The sequence below is a fragment of the Sceloporus undulatus genome, chromosome 1, assembly GCF_019175285.1.
Source record: "Sceloporus undulatus isolate JIND9_A2432 ecotype Alabama chromosome 1, SceUnd_v1.1, whole genome shotgun sequence".
Classification (NCBI taxonomy): domain Eukaryota; kingdom Metazoa; phylum Chordata; class Lepidosauria; order Squamata; family Phrynosomatidae; genus Sceloporus; species Sceloporus undulatus.
The window spans coordinates 33,919,491-33,938,588 of NC_056522.1; the positions used below are offsets into that span (position 1 = coordinate 33,919,491).

A 19,098-nucleotide genomic window follows, 5' to 3' on the forward strand; every position below is an offset into this window, starting at 1 on the left:
ACACTGTAGAAACAATCCAGTTTGCGATCTCTTTTATTGCTGTGGCTCAGTGCTAGGGCATTCTGGGAACTTTAGTTTTGTGAAACATTTAGCCTTCTCTGCCAGAGAACTCTGTACCCCAATAAACTACAATTCCCAGAATTTCCTACCCCTGACCCAGGATAGTTAAAGCGGTGTCAAAGGGGATTATTTCTGCAATGTGTTTTGAAACATAGCCATGTTAGTCTGGAAAATCAGTATGCAAAGGGAACTGACAGTACCTTTGAGAGGAAAGGGAACTTGTAGCACCTTTGAGACTAACTGAAAGAAAGATGTTGGTAATGGTAGCATGAGTTTTCGTAGACTTGACCCGACTTGAGGGGTGCCAAAAATGGAGACCTTCAAAACCGGGACAAATGTAGGACCAGGTTTGAAAATGTAGGATTTTTTTTTTAATTTCCTGGCTAGGAAATTAAAAAAAAATCCTACATTTTCAAACCCTGTCCTCCTCTTCCTCCTCCTGGCTTGGGAGGACACCTAGGCCAGCTCCCACGCCGGGAGGAGGAGCGGGGGCGGCTTGGAACCGCGGCGATTGCCGTGGTTCCAGCGGCCTCTTCCTCCTCCCCGGCCTCGCGGAGGCCTTGGAGGACCCCGCGCTTGTGGAGCCGCCTCCAAGGCCTCGCTGTGGCCTGGGAGGGAGCGTCTCTGCGGCTGGAGCTCCGACCGCGGAGAGCGCTCCCAGGCCTCAGTGAGGCCTTGGAGGACCCTGCGGCGCACGGAGGTGGCCGCGGGTGGTGCTGTCCCGGTCTGGGCGCCAAACCGGACCGGGACCGGGACGGCACCGCCCAAACTGGGATTGTCCCGCCTACAGGCGGGATATGGCATCCCTACCCTACTTTCTCAGATGCATTTGGTGGTGTGGAAAGCCCAGGGACAAGCGTGTAGTAGTCTGAGTGTGAGAATGTCCATAAAGATACAAAACTTTGTGGGTATTGATGTCCTGCCATTTCTCTTTCCAGTCTTGTATAGTAGTCATTTTGTTTAAGGACCACTGCTCTGAGGTCCAAGTTGGAATTGAAGTGTTCTGCAACCAGTTTTTGTATTTTCTCATTCCTAATGTCTGATTTATGTCCGTTTATCCTCTGGCCTGCTTGTCCAGTGTAGCATGCTCCAATGTGGGATGTGGTTTTTTGTACATAGAAGGGGTGAAGGTGCCATCTTGTTCTTGAGCTTGCTGTTGTCCCTGATCTCTATACAGTTTGGAAACTAAATGCTGGAGTAGGTCACATTAGGATATGCAAGTCATTTGCATTCCTATGATGATACATATAGAGTACAATAGGTCAGTATATGTGTCTTTGAATACTTTTTAATCACCCTAAACATTTTAAAGCAGTATTTCTTTTTATTTTGCATATCACCGAAAGGATTGACTATGAATGCAGTTTGCAACAGTTGGCAATGAAGAACTACACAAAGAGACAGCATAATTAGAGATTAAATTAGGGAGATGTGTACAATTTCTTTTGACCTCTACTAGCTGATGATGTTGTCCTGGCTACAAATATTTTTTCATCCAATCCATTTGGGGCAACAATAGGGAAGCCTTCATTGCTGTAACAAATAATGGCCTGTTACAGACAGCCAAAATAAAGCTGCTTCAAGTCACAGTGGAGGTATGGTGTTTCAATGATGCATGAGTCCTAAGAGTCCAGAAGTCGCACCAAAGCCACGCTCCAGCCCTAAGGACTAGAGTGTGCCTTTGGTGTGGCTTCTGGACTCTTAGGACGCATGCATCATTGAAACACCATACCTCCACTGTGACTCGAAGCAGCTTTATTTTGGCTGTCTGTAACAGGCCAATGGTTTCCTTTGCTTTCAAAAGTTGCTGGTTCTGGATCTGCTGGGCCACCAGGTTAAACAGAAAACAAGGACATTTCTCAGAGATGATGATATTTCCTGAGATTTATCTTGGGTGTCACAAAGTGAAAAGAAAAACTCATTCTCTTGAGAGATGAATTTTTTTCAGGTAGATATTAAGGATCCCCTTAGAAAAGCAGAAGTGATAAATCAAGAGTTTAGCTTTTCACTCCAATAGCAACCCCTTCCTTCATCAAAGCCCAATTAGTTGCTTGAATCTCTGAGGCAGCCGTCTCAGTGTGATTCCAAAATGGGTTTTGACAGTCTTTTGTTAGGGATAGATTGTTGGCAAGAGTGCATGTGATATCTACTGGATTATACATGTGAGAAATATGCCAAGGATGTACATGATCACTTTCTGTGGGTGTTCATATTGGCATTTGGTGGTTGATAGCTATGCATGAACATTATACATGTACTTATATTTATGTATCAAGTTTGTGTACTAATTAAGTAACTATTAATTGATGTTCTTTTTAACTGATGAGGCAAGCGACTCAATAAATGTATAAAAATCTCAACTTAAAAATTTAAGTAAGTGTGAAAATATAGGATGGAATAAACAGAGAAGTGTGCATTTCAAAGAACCATTTTCTGTCATCTTTTCAAAATATTTTCTATGGTATTGTAGAACAGAACTAAAGTAGCTTCAAGAATATCCTGTCATTAATTCTGTGCCTACTTTAAATATGGTAGTTGGGTGGAAGTGAGAATTTCATCAAGTGAGAATGATCATGTTGTGGTGCTCCAGTGATAGGAGAAGTTGAATGTGACAAGATTTCTCTACCTACCCAGTTTTTATAAGTATGCATTATTGTTGTTTTTAGAGTAAAATTTGATAGGACAATGTAGCTTAGATAAAATTGTAATCTCTAATACAGTATATAACTGGTTGTTGTTGTATGCCTTTAAGTAGTATCTATTATTATTATTATTATTATTATTATTAATGACTTATGGCAACCTTTTGGCGAACCTATCAAGGGAGATTTCTTTTTACATGGCCGAGCGAAAATTTGAACCCAGGTCTCCAGAGTCATAGTCCAACAGTCAAACCACTACACCATACTTGCTCTCACAATATATAACTGTATTCTATAGTACAGTAATTCATTTTGTTGTGAAACCTATGCCATGACCCTACATTGGGAGATGTACATGTCTCACGTAGGTACGTCTCCATAGCTACATCTCCTGATGCTACCATCCTACAAAATTCACCTTGAAAGCTGCACATCGCCCTGCAATTTTTGGATTGTCAGAGAGCCAGGGGATCAATGGTGGCACATCCTGCTATTTTCTTTTAGCTGGATGTACTGCAACTGGGACTAGCAGGGATCCACAAGGGTACCTGGGATGTCCCTGCGGATGAAGTACTTCCTGCACATCCAGCTAAACGAAAATAGCTGGAAACATTGCTGCTGATTTCCTTGCTCCTCGATAACCCAGAAATGAGCATGTTGGGCATGCATGCTTGGCTTACAAGATGGGTTTTGGTGGTCATGGGGCTTTGGGTGTTACATGGTCAGAACAGAATTTCAACGTTGATGATGACTAAAAAAGCATGTTACAATGTCTTCTACAGGTTTATCATAATAAAACATGTCAATGCTATTATAATACAGTGGTACCCCGGGTTACGAATTTAATTCGTTCCGCCGCCGCGTTCGTAACCCGAAAATCTTCGTAAGCCGAAAAAGCCATAGGCGCTAATAGCGAAAGCTGCGATTTCGTGCGAAAAAGCGCCGAAAAGCACCAAATTTTTTTCGTAACCCGAAATAACCTTCGTAACCCGGAACAGTTTTTTTCAATGGATTTTTTTCGTAACCCGGAAATTTTGTAAGGCGGCGCATTCGTATCCCGGGGTACCACTGTATTTGTACAGTTGACACTGTAATAATGGAAGTGTGTGTGTAGCTCCAGCACTATTAAATCTACACATATGAAAGTTAGCATTAGTAATAAAAGGGTCCTATGAATGAGAGCCAAATTGGTGTAGTGTTGGACTATGATTCTGGATAACAGGGTTTGAATCCCTGCTCAGCCATGAAACTCACTGGGTGACTCTGAGCAAATTACATTCTCTTAGCCTTAGAGGATGGCAATGGCAAACCCCTACTGAAGAAACTTGCCAAGAAAACCCAATGATAGGGGCACCCTAAGTCAAAAATGACTTGAAGGCATACAACAACAACAACAACAATAACAACAAACAACAAAAATGAGTATGAAACTTGGGTTTCCTATCTTTTTAAAATGCATTAATTAATTTTAATTTTAATTCATTTAAATCTGTCTACAGATGGTCCTGCATACCCATGGATTCATCATCCATGGATTCAACCATCCATGGTTTGAAAATATCCCTCCCCAGAAAAATCCAAAAAGTGAACTTTGATTTTGCCATTTTATATAAAATGCATCCTTTTACTATGCCATGATATATAATGAGACTTGAGCATCCATGGATTTTGGTATCTATGGTGGGTCCTGGAACCAAACCCGAGTGGATAACAAGGGCCTACTCTATAATCTTCAGTAGTATCTCCAATACTTAAGAGACAAGTGTTCCCTAACATCCCCTAACCATTTATTTTTTGAGGCCCTTTACACAGTCCATGTACTACTTTCATCTGTAGGGTCTCCAAATCCTTCGGGAGCCCACTGCCTCTTAATACCAGAGTGGAGAGAAAGAATGAACAGCAAGAAAAAAAAAAAAAAAGGGGGGGGGGGGGCTAAAGGGAAAAAAAAAGAACTAAGGGCAGAGGAAAAGGAATAGAGCACTAAGGGGCAGAGGGGATTAAAGTATTTCTAATTCCTGTAAAGACTAGATTTTTGCTAGTCTGTTATTAAAAGATGTATTATTTCTTGCAGAACATGAAGAGGAAATTCATAGAGAATTTGAACTGGAAACTGATTCACTGTTTGGGCAACTTAGAAAGGTAAAATCCATGTGTGTCACTGCTACAGTATATTACTTCTGTTTCCAATGAACATGGGAATTCAGTTTTAATTATCATTTAGTAGACAATAATTGGATATGATGACTGGTGTATCAAATTATTTTTTGGATAAAGACAGAGCACTGGCACAAATTGTGATCACGCCTCAGTCTGTTCTGTGCCAAATGGCTCTTTAGGTTGGCATGGTTGTGGAGCTTGGAGGAGAAATTTAAGTATTTGAGAGATGCATTTTGATAAATTCTGCAGATCTGATCTGTGCAGATGTGAGGACCTGAGCATGCAAAATAAATGCAGATTTTCTTGAAGAATGCATCTCAGGAATCACTATCATGACTACTTGAACCACAGTTTAAGTTGTACTACAGGATTCTTAGAGTGAATCATAGAATCATAGAATCATAGAGCTGGAAGAGACCGCAAGGGCCAGCCAGTCCAACCCCCTGCCATGCAGGAAATCCAGATCAAAGCATCCCCGACAGATGGCCATCCAGCCTCCGTTTGAAGACCTCCAAGGAGGGAGTCTCCACTACACTCCGAGGAAGTGTGTTCCACTGTCGAAAAGCCCTTACTGTCAGGAAGTTCCTCCTAATGTTGAGGTGGATTCTCTTTTCCTGCAGCTTGCATCCATTGCTCCGGGTCCTAGTCTCTGGAGCAGCAGAAAACAAGCTTGCTCCCTCCTCAATATGACATCCCTTCAAATATTTAAACAGGGCTATCATATCACCTCTTAGCCTTCTTTTCTCCAGGCTAAACATTCCCAGCTCCCTAAGTCGTTCCTCATAGGGCATGGTTTCCAGACCCTTCACTGTTTTAGTCACCCTCCTTTGGACACGCTCCAGTTTCTCAATGTCCTTTTTGAATTGTGGCGCCCAGAACTGGATACAATATTGCAGGTGGGGCCTGACCAGAGCAGAATTTAGTGGCACTATTACTTCCCTTGATCTAGACACTATACTTCTATTGATGCAGCCTAAAATTGCATTGGCCTTGTGATTTTAGGCTGCATCAATAGAAGTATAGTTTCTAGATCAAGGGAAGTGCTGTTAAAGTTTCTTTTATTTTTTTTTTATAAATTACTACATTTGGCATCCTTTGATCTGTACTATTTCCTGGTTACAATGGAGACTTCATTTGAATTGGGCTGAGCATGTTGTAGTGGTTTGATGTTGGACTGCAACTCTGGAGTCTGGGGTTCGATTCCCCGCTTAGCCATGGAAACCCACTCAGTGACCTTGGGCAAGTCACTCTCCCTCAGCCAATAGCAAACCTTCTCTGAATAAATCTTGCCAAGAAAACCCCATGATAGGTTTTTTTAGGAGCCCTGATGGCACAGTGGTTAAATGCCAGTTCTATAGCCAGTATTGCAGCCAGAAGGTTGTGGGTTCGATCCCAGGGCTCCAAGGTTGACTCCTCCTTGCATCCTTCTGTAGGTTGCTAAAATGAGTACGCAGGCTGGCCCTGGTTAGCTTCCAAGATCACAAGGGAACTGGTTCCTTCAGGGTATTTAGGACCCCTTTGATAGCATAACTAGTTTCCTCTAGAGGGCTTTTCATGACTGCCATCAAAATCCTTTAGGACAATTTAATGTTTGTATCAGCGGCAGCCAGTGGCTTTTGTGTCAGTGGATTGACGAATCCATTCTGGGTTTTAGTCCAGATTGTAAAGGAGCTTCTAAGGTGCTGATGTTATATTGGGAATAAGGTTCACCACCTTGGGGTGCATCCCAGAAATAACCTAGTTTGACACCATTTTAGCTGCCATGGTTCAGTGCTATGTAGTTTTGTGAGACATCGAGCCTTCTCTGTCATGGAGCTTTGGTGCCACAGCAAATTACAGTTCCCAGAATTCTATAGCCATGGCAGTTAAAGTGGTGTCAAACTGGATTATATTTCTGCAATGCAGATGCATCCTTGGATAGTTTTTTTAAAAGTTCAGACTAAACTCGAGAATGGATTCACCATCCTACTGACCTGGAAACCACTAGCCACCACTGCTGTTTCTGTGTGTGGGTCAGTAATGGAACACATGCTTTGCTGGTTCACTATCTGGGATCTCCAGACACAGTTGGGAATGAATTTAATCTAAAAGCCATTATTAGTTATTGCAGATATTGAACCAAGTGGGTCAAGAGCCTTGCTTTCTATATTACTTTCCAATAGTAATTAAGAAGCCATGTATCTCTCCACCATGGTGTAGTGGTTTGAGCATTGGACTATGACTCTGGAGACCAGAGTTCTAATCCTCCCCTTAGCCATGGAAACCCACTGAGTGACTTTCTTAGCCTCAGAGGAAACCCCTCTGAACAAATCTTGTCAAGAAAACTGTGTGATAGGTTTGCCTTAGGGTCATCATGGGTTGGAAATGACTAGAAGGCACACAACAACAACAACAACAACAACATCATCATCAACAACAAATTTCTTCTCTATAGTTATATTCTCTGTCTTCAAGTTTTTGAAAAAGTTGGATCATTGCATTAAAGGTTTAGTGTTAATTTTGATATAAGTGAAGCAAAGGGACTGAATTCTTTTGACATATTTTTGAAATCTGCACCACCCTTCTTCACAGCATGCATGCCTATACATAGAGACAGTGAAGTCTGTCTCCTTTCTCTTCTAATTGGGAAATTCCTTTTGATCACCAACATTGTGCAAAGGATGCAATTTTCTTGGCAGTCTTCCTGAGAATGTCTTCTGAAAGTGAATGCCAACATGCAGAGTGTGATGATGACATTATTAGGCGAAAGAGAAAGCAGTAAACATATTTACTCCATTTATCTACTGTTTTTCTGCCAATATAGTCAAAGGTGATTTACAATTTTAAAAAATCATCCTTTGTAAATGTGAACAGTGAACAATACAACATTTTAAAAGGAATAGGGATGCAGAATGATAATAAGTCAATACAGGTATCCAGTGGTGGTTGTTTCCAACAGAACCAAGAATGGTTTGCTATTTCTCCTATTCTTCCTCTGGATTGTGATCCGCACCACTGTAGATGCACTCAGGGTTTACATTGTAGGAATAATGCAGTTTGACACTACTTGAAATGCTGTAGCTCAGTTCTATGGTATCCTGGGATTTGTAGTTTTATAAGGTCTCTATCCTTTCCTTCCAGAGTGTGGTGGTGTCCCACAAAACTACAAATTCTGGGATTCTGTAGGATAAGAGTCATGGCGGTTAAAGTGGTGTCAAACTGCATTATTTCGACAGTGTAGATTTACCTTCAGAGCATTAATTGGAAGTCTCACCCCCTGTACACACCAGCAGGGCCGGCTCTAGGTATTTGTCCACCCTAGGTGAGAAATATTCCCCCCCCCCCGTAGGCCCTCAAAGTGTAGGAACAGTGTAAGGCACGATGTAGGACAAATTGTAGGACGTTCAAGAAAAATGGAGGACATGACCAACTAAAAGTCAAAAGCATTAATAAAAAACAATATAAATTCTTGTTTCTCAGTTATGCTCAAAATGGAGGACATTTTGACATGCCTATCATCACAACTCCAAGACCCAAATCCACAACTACTAATTCATTGGGAATCGAAGAAGAGAGAGAAAAACAACAGCACATGCAAGGAAGCCTTGGAGCATTCTGAGCATTGGAGCATTCTCTGAGACCAGAGTTCGAATTCTGGCTGAGACAAGCAAACCCACTGGGTGACCTTGGTCAAGTCACGTTGATGCCGCCTGGGAACTGTAGTTTCTTGTGGCCGGAGAGCTCCCTCTGACAGAGAAGGCTTAACGTCTCCCAAAACTACAGTTCCCAGGATTCCCTAGCATTGAGCCAGGGCAGTTAAAGGGGTCTCAAAAAAAGGGTTGATTTCTGCAGTGTGTGTCCTGGGGACCTGTTCCATTTGGGAGCCCCTAGTCCTGCAGGGAAGGCTGGGAAAGGAGGACCCACCAGTCCCATCAGCAGCCCCAACTGCCTGGCCTTCTCGGCTGGGCCCTTGGCTGCATGGAGGGAGGCACATGCTGTTTTGCCTGGGCCCCTCTCCTCCCCAGCGCCCCTGCCTTCCAGGGCCAAAAGCAGCAGCAGGAGGAGGAGGCTCTTTCTTCTCGTTGTTGTTTTTGGGTGCCTCCAAGTCCTTTCCCTCCCAGCCTCCCTCCTCTTCCTCCTGCGACTCACATCTCTTGGGGGAAGGGGGTGGGACTTCTGGGATTTCTCCCTGGCTCTCTCTGGCCTCCTTGCCATGCCGCCCCCCCATTTTGTGTCCCAGGCAGCTGCCTAGGTCGCCTATACGGTAGAGCCGGCCCTGCACACCAGACTTAAAGGCCAGGTTGGGGGCGGAGTCAGGGCGTAGCATCTACAGGTTGCACACCATGGCTCCGCCCCTGGGGCAGTGTGTGGCCATGCACCATACCGCACGGCGCGCAGCATCACAATGTTCCTCCAGTGCTGTGTCCACATGATGCAGTGCAGAAGGAGCACTGTAAAGCCGGGCCACTGTGGCTATCATGCCCTTTCCAGGTCAGAAAAAGGAACTGCTTTTTGTGGTTCCTTTTTGTGCCCTGGAAAGGCTGGATTGGGGCCATGGTGTGCAGTTGCCGCGGCCCCAATCTGGCGAAAATGGAGGTGCCTGCAAGCCACCCCTTAGGGGCAGTCTGCAGAGCCCCCCAGAGGAGAATACCCAGAAATTAAAAGATGCTTATAGATGATCCACAGAGATGTGGATTAGGAGTGCTTAGTAGCCTTGAATCTCATTTTGGGAGAAAAGTGGGATATAAATTCCTCAAATAAATAAATAAATAAATAAATAAAATATTTTCCAGAAGCATGTTCTTTAAAATTCTTGTGGATGTATTGCTTGACAAAGAGATAGGCAGGCTACATGTGGATGTAATTCTTTCAATCCTTTGCACTGATTTTAAATACATCCTTGGAAAATATAATTTTATTCCCACAAGTACATGAATAGTAAGACATTCTTTGATGAAATGAAAAAAGGTTGATGTCCATTTTCTATTTTCAAATTGTACTCTTTCTGAAAATTGGATAGTCTTTCAACAATGAGTACAATTTTTCTTGTTTGTGCAACTGACAATTATTTCCTTAATAGTTATATTCACAGTCCAACACCAAGCATGCTTCTCGCCCAGAACAAATGGAGGGAATTAAGCGCCAGATCAGTTACTAGAAACTAAGTTCCCTTATTGATAGACTGGTTAACCATTCTGTTGAGCAAGTTGCTCTTCAAGTAACAAACACATTTGTGTTACAGGCATACTGTCTTCCTTCTCAATTCTTGACTGAGGAAGCATTATGCTGATATAATATTTTCAGTTTTCTCAGTATATTTGCAAATTTCAAACCAATTTTATGGTTTGTTTAATGTATCCCTAGGATCCAGTGGACTTTGAATGGAGTTTTTGGATGGAATGGGGCAAAGGATATATACTGTGGCTTCTCCTTGGTCACATAGTTGTATCACAGGTGTCCAGCATTTACATGGAAAAGGTAAGCGATTTTAAGCTCCCTTTATAAATATGAGTCCTGCTAAGAGCTGAGAAAGCTCTTGCAAAATGTTTGAATATTCAGTGTTTTTATATTATGTTTGTATTTTCATATCTCTCAAGTAACTCGTAGTGATCTTCATGCCTAGTAGATGGTGAGACACAGCTAAAAGAGGTATCCCTTTCACATTTTAATCATGTGAAGGTTCTCTCATTGATTAAATGGTAGTAGAGTCACTGTGGTGTACTGGTTTGAGTGTTGGACTGTGACTCTGAAGAACAGAGTTTGATTCCCCACTTGGCCATGAAACCCATTGGGTGACCTTGGGGAAGTCACAAGCTCTCAGCATCAAGAGAAGGCAATGGCAAACCTCCTCTAAACAAATATTTCACCCCCCCCCAAAAAAAAACCCTGGTAGGTTTGTCTTAGGCTTGCCGTAAGTTGGAAATGACTTGAAGGCACACAACAACAACACTCTCTCAGCATAAGAGGAAGGCAATGGCAAATTTGCTCTCACTAAATCTTGCCAAGAAAACCATATGATAGGGTCACAATCATCTGGAGTCATTCAAGGCACATAATAATAACAACAACTGAGCTTTGTTGATCGTTGTACCTCATGATCTCCCTGATCACTTGGTTGTCGAATCTCTCCTTCATGGAGATGGCTGGTGGCTCTCATCTCACTGGGTGGTGAATTCAGATTTTGGATATCTTTGGAAGAGTTATCTAAGGTGCTGAATGTATTTTGAGGACAATGTTCAGAACCTTTAAAATTTGTCTTAAAAACTTGAGGGGATTCACTGCCCAATCAACATGGAAACCACTAGCCTCCACTATCGCTGTCCAACCTCTGTGCATTGGGCACAAGTACTTGGGGAGTACTTGTGACTGAGAACTCTGCTTGGGGCAGCCTCTTGCATCAAAGCAGAGGCTGGAGGCAGATAGGATTTTTCATTAATCTAGAAAATGTGCAAAAGCAGGCAGAATGAGTTATACAGAGCATATATTATTTTTATTTATTAAAGGTAAGACAATAAGGCAAAAACAAAGCTGCTGCCGAAGAAGCAATCTCTTGTTTCTCCATCACTTTTCTGCAAGAATCATTAGCAGAAGTAAACATGAGGTTGTGTCATTGTGTGAAATATTTCCCCACTGCTGTAAGAAGCAGCCAATGAAGTCAAGAACAGATGGGCAAACATGACAACGATATCACATCACAGGACAGTCTTTGTTAGATATTACAGGAGAGAGAGGAGATATGGAGCTATTGCTTTTATATATCATGTAGATCTACCCTGAGCTCTGTAGTAATAATAATAATAATAATAATAATAATAATAATAATAATTATTATTATTATTATTTGTATCCTGCCTCTCCCTGTATTGGATCGAGGCGGGTAACAACAAACATAAGAACAATAAAAATAGAACACAACAAACCACAAGTAAAAACATAACAAAGCATATAAAATCCAATTCCCTATCTCCCTCCCACCTTAAAATAGCATTAAAAACAATGCAGGGTTTATTCCTGAGTTTCCCCCAGGTAGGTCTAACACAGTGGTTCTCAAACTGTGGGACAGGACACCTAAGAAGGGGTGCAAGAGTTGCTCAAGGAGGGCATGAGACTTGGAAGGCCTGATCCCCTCTCCTTCTCCCATACTTTTTATGTGTAAAATGTACACATGCATTGAGTTAAATGTTGGATTTACTTAAAGAAAAATGTTCTAATTTGTGTGATGTTATTTCTTTATATAATGTTAAAATATGAATTTACATGAACGTGCAAATGAATATATGCACACTAAACAAACAAAATATTTTTATTCAAATTCTTCATCAAGTGGGCGAGGGGGGGCACACAACATTTGCATGCAGATGTAAAGTAGGGCCCCAAGGGTAAAAAGTTTGAGTACCACTGGTCTAACATCCTATCCATTGGGCTGTAATGGTGCCTAAGACAGATTTGTGAGTTCTCTATATGTTACTCTGGAAGGGGAAAAGAGGGCCTGTGAGTTCAGCCTTCACATCTTTTAACAATTTGGCATGAAAATATTACAAATATTGTAAGGCATTTCTTCTTTAATACTGGGTATGTGTCACCTGTCATGGGGGGGGGGGCTCGAGCATACACATTTTTCCCTTACATGGGTGTGTGTGTCTGAAATGGATCCCCCGCGTAAGGGAAGGGCCAACTGTATCACAATATAGTATAATAGTATAATATTCCTAAATAGGAGTGGTGGCTCAGCAGTTAAGATGCTTACTCTGATGACTGCAAGATCAGCAGGTCGGCAGTTTGAGGCTCAAGTGCTGTGTGATGGAGTAAGCTCCTGTCATTAGTCCCAGCATCTGTCAACCTAGCAGTTCGAAAGTATGTAAAAGTGCCAGTAGATAAATAGGTACCACTTCAGTGGGAAGGCAACAGTGTTCTGTGTAGTCATGCAGGCCACATGATCACAGAATTGTCTTTGACATTGATCGCTCTTCAGATGACTAACGGAGATGAGCGTTGTCCCTTACAGCTGGAAATGATTTGATAACTTTGTCGAAGGGGAAACCTTTATTTTTATAATATTCTTACACAGATATAAGGTTTTAATGGGTGTTACTCTCAGGTATGTAGATGTGGAATACAAGCTGTTGTATAATGTAATTACTAGTATAGTTATATACTGTATAGATATAATCTAGGTCACAGGGTATACTTTTATATAGTGTGTTAATAATTTTCAAGTTAATCATAGTCCTAGCAATTCCATGTTTTCTCAAATAGTTTGAAAAATAAAGGAGCTAGGGTTTTTTAAGGGAGTAATTTTACTTGAGCAATTAAGTCACCTTGATTGTTGATTCTGAAGCTGGTATTGGTGAATTGACTGATTATAAGAGAGAAGTAATTTTAATCAACTATACATAATGGTTCTTATTGATCTGCTTAATTAAGCAACGAGCAGCCTGTGCAGGAGAGTTCTGCAGATTTTTCTTCTTCTGTCTTGAAGATAAAATAAAATACATTTTAAAAATCCAGTGTTATTTTCATAGCAGTGTAAAAGGCACAGTCCCTGGTATTTCTGTGGTTTCAGCTGAGAGGTTTTATAAAGCTATCCAGATGATTGACCTCAGTTGGAATGGAGATATGGCTGCCAGCAGTTATGGTTCATAGGATCTGTCTTGGAAGCACAGGGGAAAACAAGGCAGTCCCTGCCTGCAGTATTCTTGTCTGTCCACAGCATCGCATCACATTTTTATGATGACCTTTGATGTGACACATTATCTGGAAGATATTCTGGGAACTGTGTTTGGTGCTTGTTGTTGTGTATGAATTGAGTGCTGGATGGGGACCCAGATGGACCTTGAATTACAAGTGCTTTCAGCCTAAAACAGGATTAACAAGAGTGGAATACAAATTTCATAGATAAGATAATGTGATCAATGATCCATTGACGTGGGCTTCTGTGTTACTAAACCTCTCAACCTATTTCTCTTGCCAAATGTTAAAACCTGTTTGTGGCTGGACAGTGTGATCAAACATGTTCCTTGTTCAGCATCTTCTAACAGAGAATGAAATATCAGTTGCATTAAAAATATGTATACCTGGAATATTGTCTGATTTCCCCATATAATAGTTTACTACTGGCCACACTTCAAGCATGTTCCATATATGCAAGCTGGAATTCATCTTTCCTTTGTATTAGGAGTACTGTAGATTGGAAAGCCCTCCCAGTTCCTGCCTTTTAGTTCACCTTCTTGGGTTGTTGAAAAATGCTGATGAGCCACTCTCCATTGAGTCCTTGCCAACATGTTGGATGTGCCATTACTCAAAGGTCAATGCTGTGTCCCTCAAGTATCTTTCTCATCACCACTTCCTTTCAGTCTATTTCTCCCATTCCATTTATATGATAGCCACCACTGCTTGGATGCACTACTTTATCCATGGCGTTTTGCTCCCACTTGTTTCTGGGATATTGTGTTCATCTTCAGATTAATTGACATTGGGGACAGGCTTGACAAAGTCTTTCCTTTGGCCCTGTGCTTTATGGCTTACTTCTAATGAATTCCATGCTGGCTAGCATTGCAGGCTCTCTGCTACTAGAAAACTAGAAAATCAGAGATTTGAGAAGTTACTTTGTTGGGATGCATCTCACAGAATCTGAGGAATTCTGGGTACTGGTCAAATCTTCCACTCCCCCTATTTTGCACAATCGTTTTTGAACCATAGCATCATAAAACAGGAAAGGAAATCTGTGCATTATTGTGTGGACTGCAAACTTAGTACAGTTGGCTTTCTGTGTGCACAGATTCTTTATCCACAGATTCAAGCACCCACAGATTGAAAATATTTTTAAAAATATAAATTCCAAAAATCAAACCTTGACTTTGCCATTTTATTTAAGAGACACTATTTTACTATGTCATTGTACATAATGGGATGTGAACATTCATGGATTTTGGTATCCATAGCGGGTCCTGGAACCAAGCCCCAGCAGATACTGAGGGCCCACTGTACCTATGACTTCATAAACCCCAATGAGGAACTAATAGACAATTTGATAAATAAATGTTTTTTCTCTCCCCCCCCCCGCTCATTTTTGCAAATATAATTTTTTTGAAAGTTAAAAGAAATTTCAAAATACCTTGATAATGCCCTATTTATGCACATTGTTTGCTTATGTTTTCAAGGGTTTTTAAGAATCAGGTGCTGGAATTGCATCAGTGGTTATTTTTGATGTGTCAAATACTCACAGAATCCTAGACCAGGCCACCTGATGAGCAATAAAAAACTTACTTACATCAGAAACATCTTACCATGTCTCTTGATTACCCTGGAACAGCATAGGAACATTCGTAAAGCTCTTTACCATGTCTTGGGGGGCGTTCCCACTTGGCAGATAAAACGGATTATATTGGAGCGATTCTGATTTGGATTATGTTCCCGGAATAATTCAAATTTTTCCCATCGTTTCCATTACCAAAAGGGGCAAGTTACCTCGTATCATTTAAACCTTGTTTTCATTCCCATTTATTTTAAATCGCTTAATTTTAAAGCGGATTAACTTGCTCCCCGTTCCCATTTGTGTCCACAAGCTGTCAATCAAGTGCGTAGGCTTCAGATGTCACAAGTCTTGGTTTTTTTTTGGGGGGGGGCAGCCAATGAAAATTGACTGCATCCAAGGCTCTTCTGTTGTGTCTTCCCAGACTAGAAGGAGGCTTGGCCAATCGGATCAAGGAGGAGAAGGCAGCGGGCTTCTTAATGGGGAGAGAATCTTTGGGGAAGAGAGACGATAAGGCTCGATCCCCCCCCTCAGATCCCTGGGCATCCAGGCACTCCATTCCCCAAAATCGCTTTCCCTCCCCCATTGCTCCTTGGGCTGTTTGGAGGGCAATCAAGCAGGGATGTCCTGCAAAGCCCATCCCATAGTTCCTCTGGAAGGAGCCTCCTTTCCCTAAAATCACTTTGCCTCCCCCATTGCTCCCTGGGCTGTCGGGGGGGGCGATCAAGCAGGCATGTACTGCAAAGCCCATCTGCTGCTCAGGCGCTCAGGCAGAGGTGAAAAAAGAAAAAAGAATAGTTTAAAATAGTGTTCAATGTCTTTCTTCACACATCGGTCTATGAATGAGGAGCAGAGGGGAGGTTGCAATCCACCGGGGGAAAGTCTATGCGAATGGAAGAAAATGGTGCTGACGATGCAGAAAGAGACCAAAGAAGGTGACACCCCCAGACCAGCCCCTTGAGCGCTGCTCCTCCCATCTCCAGGTTCCTGAATCAGACACCCTTTCGTTCCCATTCGGATACAGCGAATCGTACCCCGCTTTCAAAAATAACTTGCGTTATAAACTACTATTTTTTAAACTGAATTATAGGCTGATAATCCGGTTTAAACATTTTAAATCGATTCTAATTCGAGATGCTGTGGGAACGAATGAGGGGTAATGGAGATTAAATTCGAGCTTCAGTGGGAACGATGCACCCTAAATTTGGATCATGACCCGCTTTATAGGTAAGTGGGAACGACCCCTTACTAGTAAATGAGATTTTTTAAAAAATGAATATTAAACATTTAAAACTTCTGTGCAAAATTGAGACATGCAACTTCTGCAACACTTAATTTTTTTGGGGGGGGGGGTTATTTTCAATACTTAATAAACATAGAATGGGGATTGATGTTTGTGCTAACAATGACAAGGCTATGTCACACCATTAGCAGCAGGGGAACTGCTTGTCACAGATAAGAGAATGTGAGGGGTGGTGAGTATGAACCCACCTCCCAATCTTCTAGCATACCCCCCACCCCCACCCCCACAGCTCTGGAGAGCTTTATTGGTTGTTCTTCAACTGAGCAACCTTTTCAGGTGTTGCTGTGTGCCTCCAAGGTCGTTTCTGATGTATGATGACTCTATAGCAAATCTATCACATGGGGGTTTTTTTGTGCATGATTTGTCCAGAGAGGCTTGTCTTTGCCTTCCTCTGAGGCTGAGAGTGTGTGACTTCCTCAGAGTTACTCACTGGTTTTCCATGGCCAAGTGGGATTTGAACCTTGGTTTTTCCAAGTATTAGTCCAATATTCAAACCCCTGCACCATCTTGGCTCTTAACCATTTCAGAGCAGGGTGTTAATGGGTTCTGGAGAACAACATCAGCTTCAGTGTTGAGCTGTTTGGGACATAGCTTTGCAACAGCAGGCCCAAAATGATTTTGTCAGAATGATCCTCAGAACAGGGGTTTGTGGGTGGGATGGCCATAGGACCTTTCTTTGCTTTGTGTATGTGAATGTATTGGGTCTGTCATGTGCATGATAAAAATGATTTTCTTTGTGCTAGGAAACACTAATTTAAATGCTCTGTTTCTTGAGTCTTTGATGAACTGACAAAAATTTGTGGTTTACTTTCACTTTTTGAATCATCTGCTCTGTTTTCTTGTTTTCTACTCTGGCACAGTTATAGTTTGGTTTTGGTTGTGATTTCCTGATACCACTGTAAATTAGTGTTACAGGATCTAGTCCAAAGAATGCACTAGGTGGCTCTGGGTTGGGAAAACTGGGTTTAAATCCCTGAAACTCATGCAGTTTGCTGAGTGATCAGCTCCCCTTTCTTGCAACCTAATCTACTTCTCAGAGTTGTTGTGAAGAATAAACATGATCACACAATGAAAACTTTCCTGTGAACATTTTGACAGAATGTTTGACAGGATCTGAGATATGTTTGGAGATCTATAAACAGAAGTTGGATGGGCACATTTCAGGATTGATTAGTTGTGTATTTGTGCATGGCAGAGGGTTGGAGTAGATGTCCTTTCTGGTCACTTCTCATGCCAGTATCCTATGATTCTATGAGAGATGTTTTTGGACTGAATTGAGAATTTTAAATCATGTTTAAACTGTTGTTTCTTCTTTCTTTTCAGTACAAACCTTGGCTCCTGATGGCTTATGGTGTGGCAGCCAGTTGGTTTTTGCTGGGCACCAAAGGCTTACTAGTGATTTTTCTACATGTAGCTGTCTCATATTTCATTGCTCAGTTTAAAAATTCAATTCTGACATGGATGAGCTCGTTGCTTCTTTTGTCAACATTACACCTCCCAGCCCTTGAAGAAATAAAGGTAATTAGTGTATAACATTGTTATTTTTATCTGTTTAAATAAATTATTTTGCTGAGAGTGTTTTTTTGTTAATGCAATACTTTTTTTTTTCATTTTGATTTTGATGATATACAGTTTGAGGAATCACATTCTACTCACCCTCTCCCCAAAGGTCCTAAGCATAAAGACACAGCAAGTCCTGATGCTTTACAATTTATTACTCTCATGGGCAGTTGGATTGTGTGCTTGTGTGCATGCACACTTAGTTAGGATTTTCCAAAAGGTGTATGAACTCGCAAAGTATGAATGGCAAAAAGGGTTCTCCATGGAATCTCTGTGTAATGTATTATTCAGGCTTTATCTCTTTCTGATCAATTTGAAATTGAACAATAAAACATCAATGCATAAAGTAACATCCAGCAAAACAGGGAAATTCATCAAAATCTCATCTAATACTGAATTTGCTTGTAATATGTGTAGGAGAAAAAAGCTATTTATTTAATACACACACACACTGCTTCAGAAAAATGAAATGCACAGATATAGGATGGGGGACACCTGGCTGAATGAAACTACGTGTGAAAGGGATCTAGGAGTCCAAGTAGACCACAAGTTGAACATGAGTCAACAGTGCGATGTGGCAGCTAACAAGGCCAATGCGATTTTAGGCTGCATCAATAGAAGTATAGTGTCTAGATCACAGGAAGTAATAGTGCCACTCTATTCTGCTCTGGTCAGGCCCCCACCTGGAATATTGTGTCCAGTTCTGGGCACCACAATTCAAAAAGGACATTGAGAAACTGGAGTGTGTCCAAAGGAGGACAACTAAAATGGTGAAGGATCTGGAAACCATGCCCTATGAGGAATGCCTTAGGGAGCTGGGTATGTTTAGCCTGGAGAAAAGAAGTTTAAGAGGTGATATGATAGCCCTGTTTAAATATTTGAAGGGATGTCATGTTGAGGAGGGAGCAAGCTTGTTCTCTGCTGCTCCAGAGACTAGAACGCAGAACAATGGATGCAAACTGCAGGAAAAGAAATTCCACCTCAACATTAGGAGGAATTTCCTGACAGTGAGGGCTGTTTGACAGTGGAACAAACTCCCTCGGAGTGTGATGGAGTCTCCTTCCTTAGAGGTCTTTAAACAGAGTCTGGATGGCCATCTATTGGGGGATGCTTTGATGGAGAGTTCCTGCATGGCAGGGGGTTGG

At 41.7% G+C, this 19,098-nt stretch overlaps 1 protein-coding gene across 4 annotated transcripts in view; it reads left to right on the forward strand.

The window, feature by feature from the left end:
* The window catches only part of HHAT (hedgehog acyltransferase), a 316,462-nt gene that overhangs the window by 13,703 nt on the left and 283,661 nt on the right, over positions 1–19,098 (forward strand). For all 4 annotated transcript variants that reach the window (XM_042446145.1, XM_042446144.1, XM_042446146.1 and 1 more), the window contains exons 3-5: positions 4,774–4,841; positions 10,203–10,316; positions 17,717–17,911. In XM_042446145.1, coding sequence (XP_042302079.1) covers positions 4,774–4,841; positions 10,203–10,316; positions 17,717–17,911 — 377 coding nt within the window. The remainder of the gene's footprint in view (positions 1–4,773; positions 4,842–10,202; positions 10,317–17,716; positions 17,912–19,098) is intronic.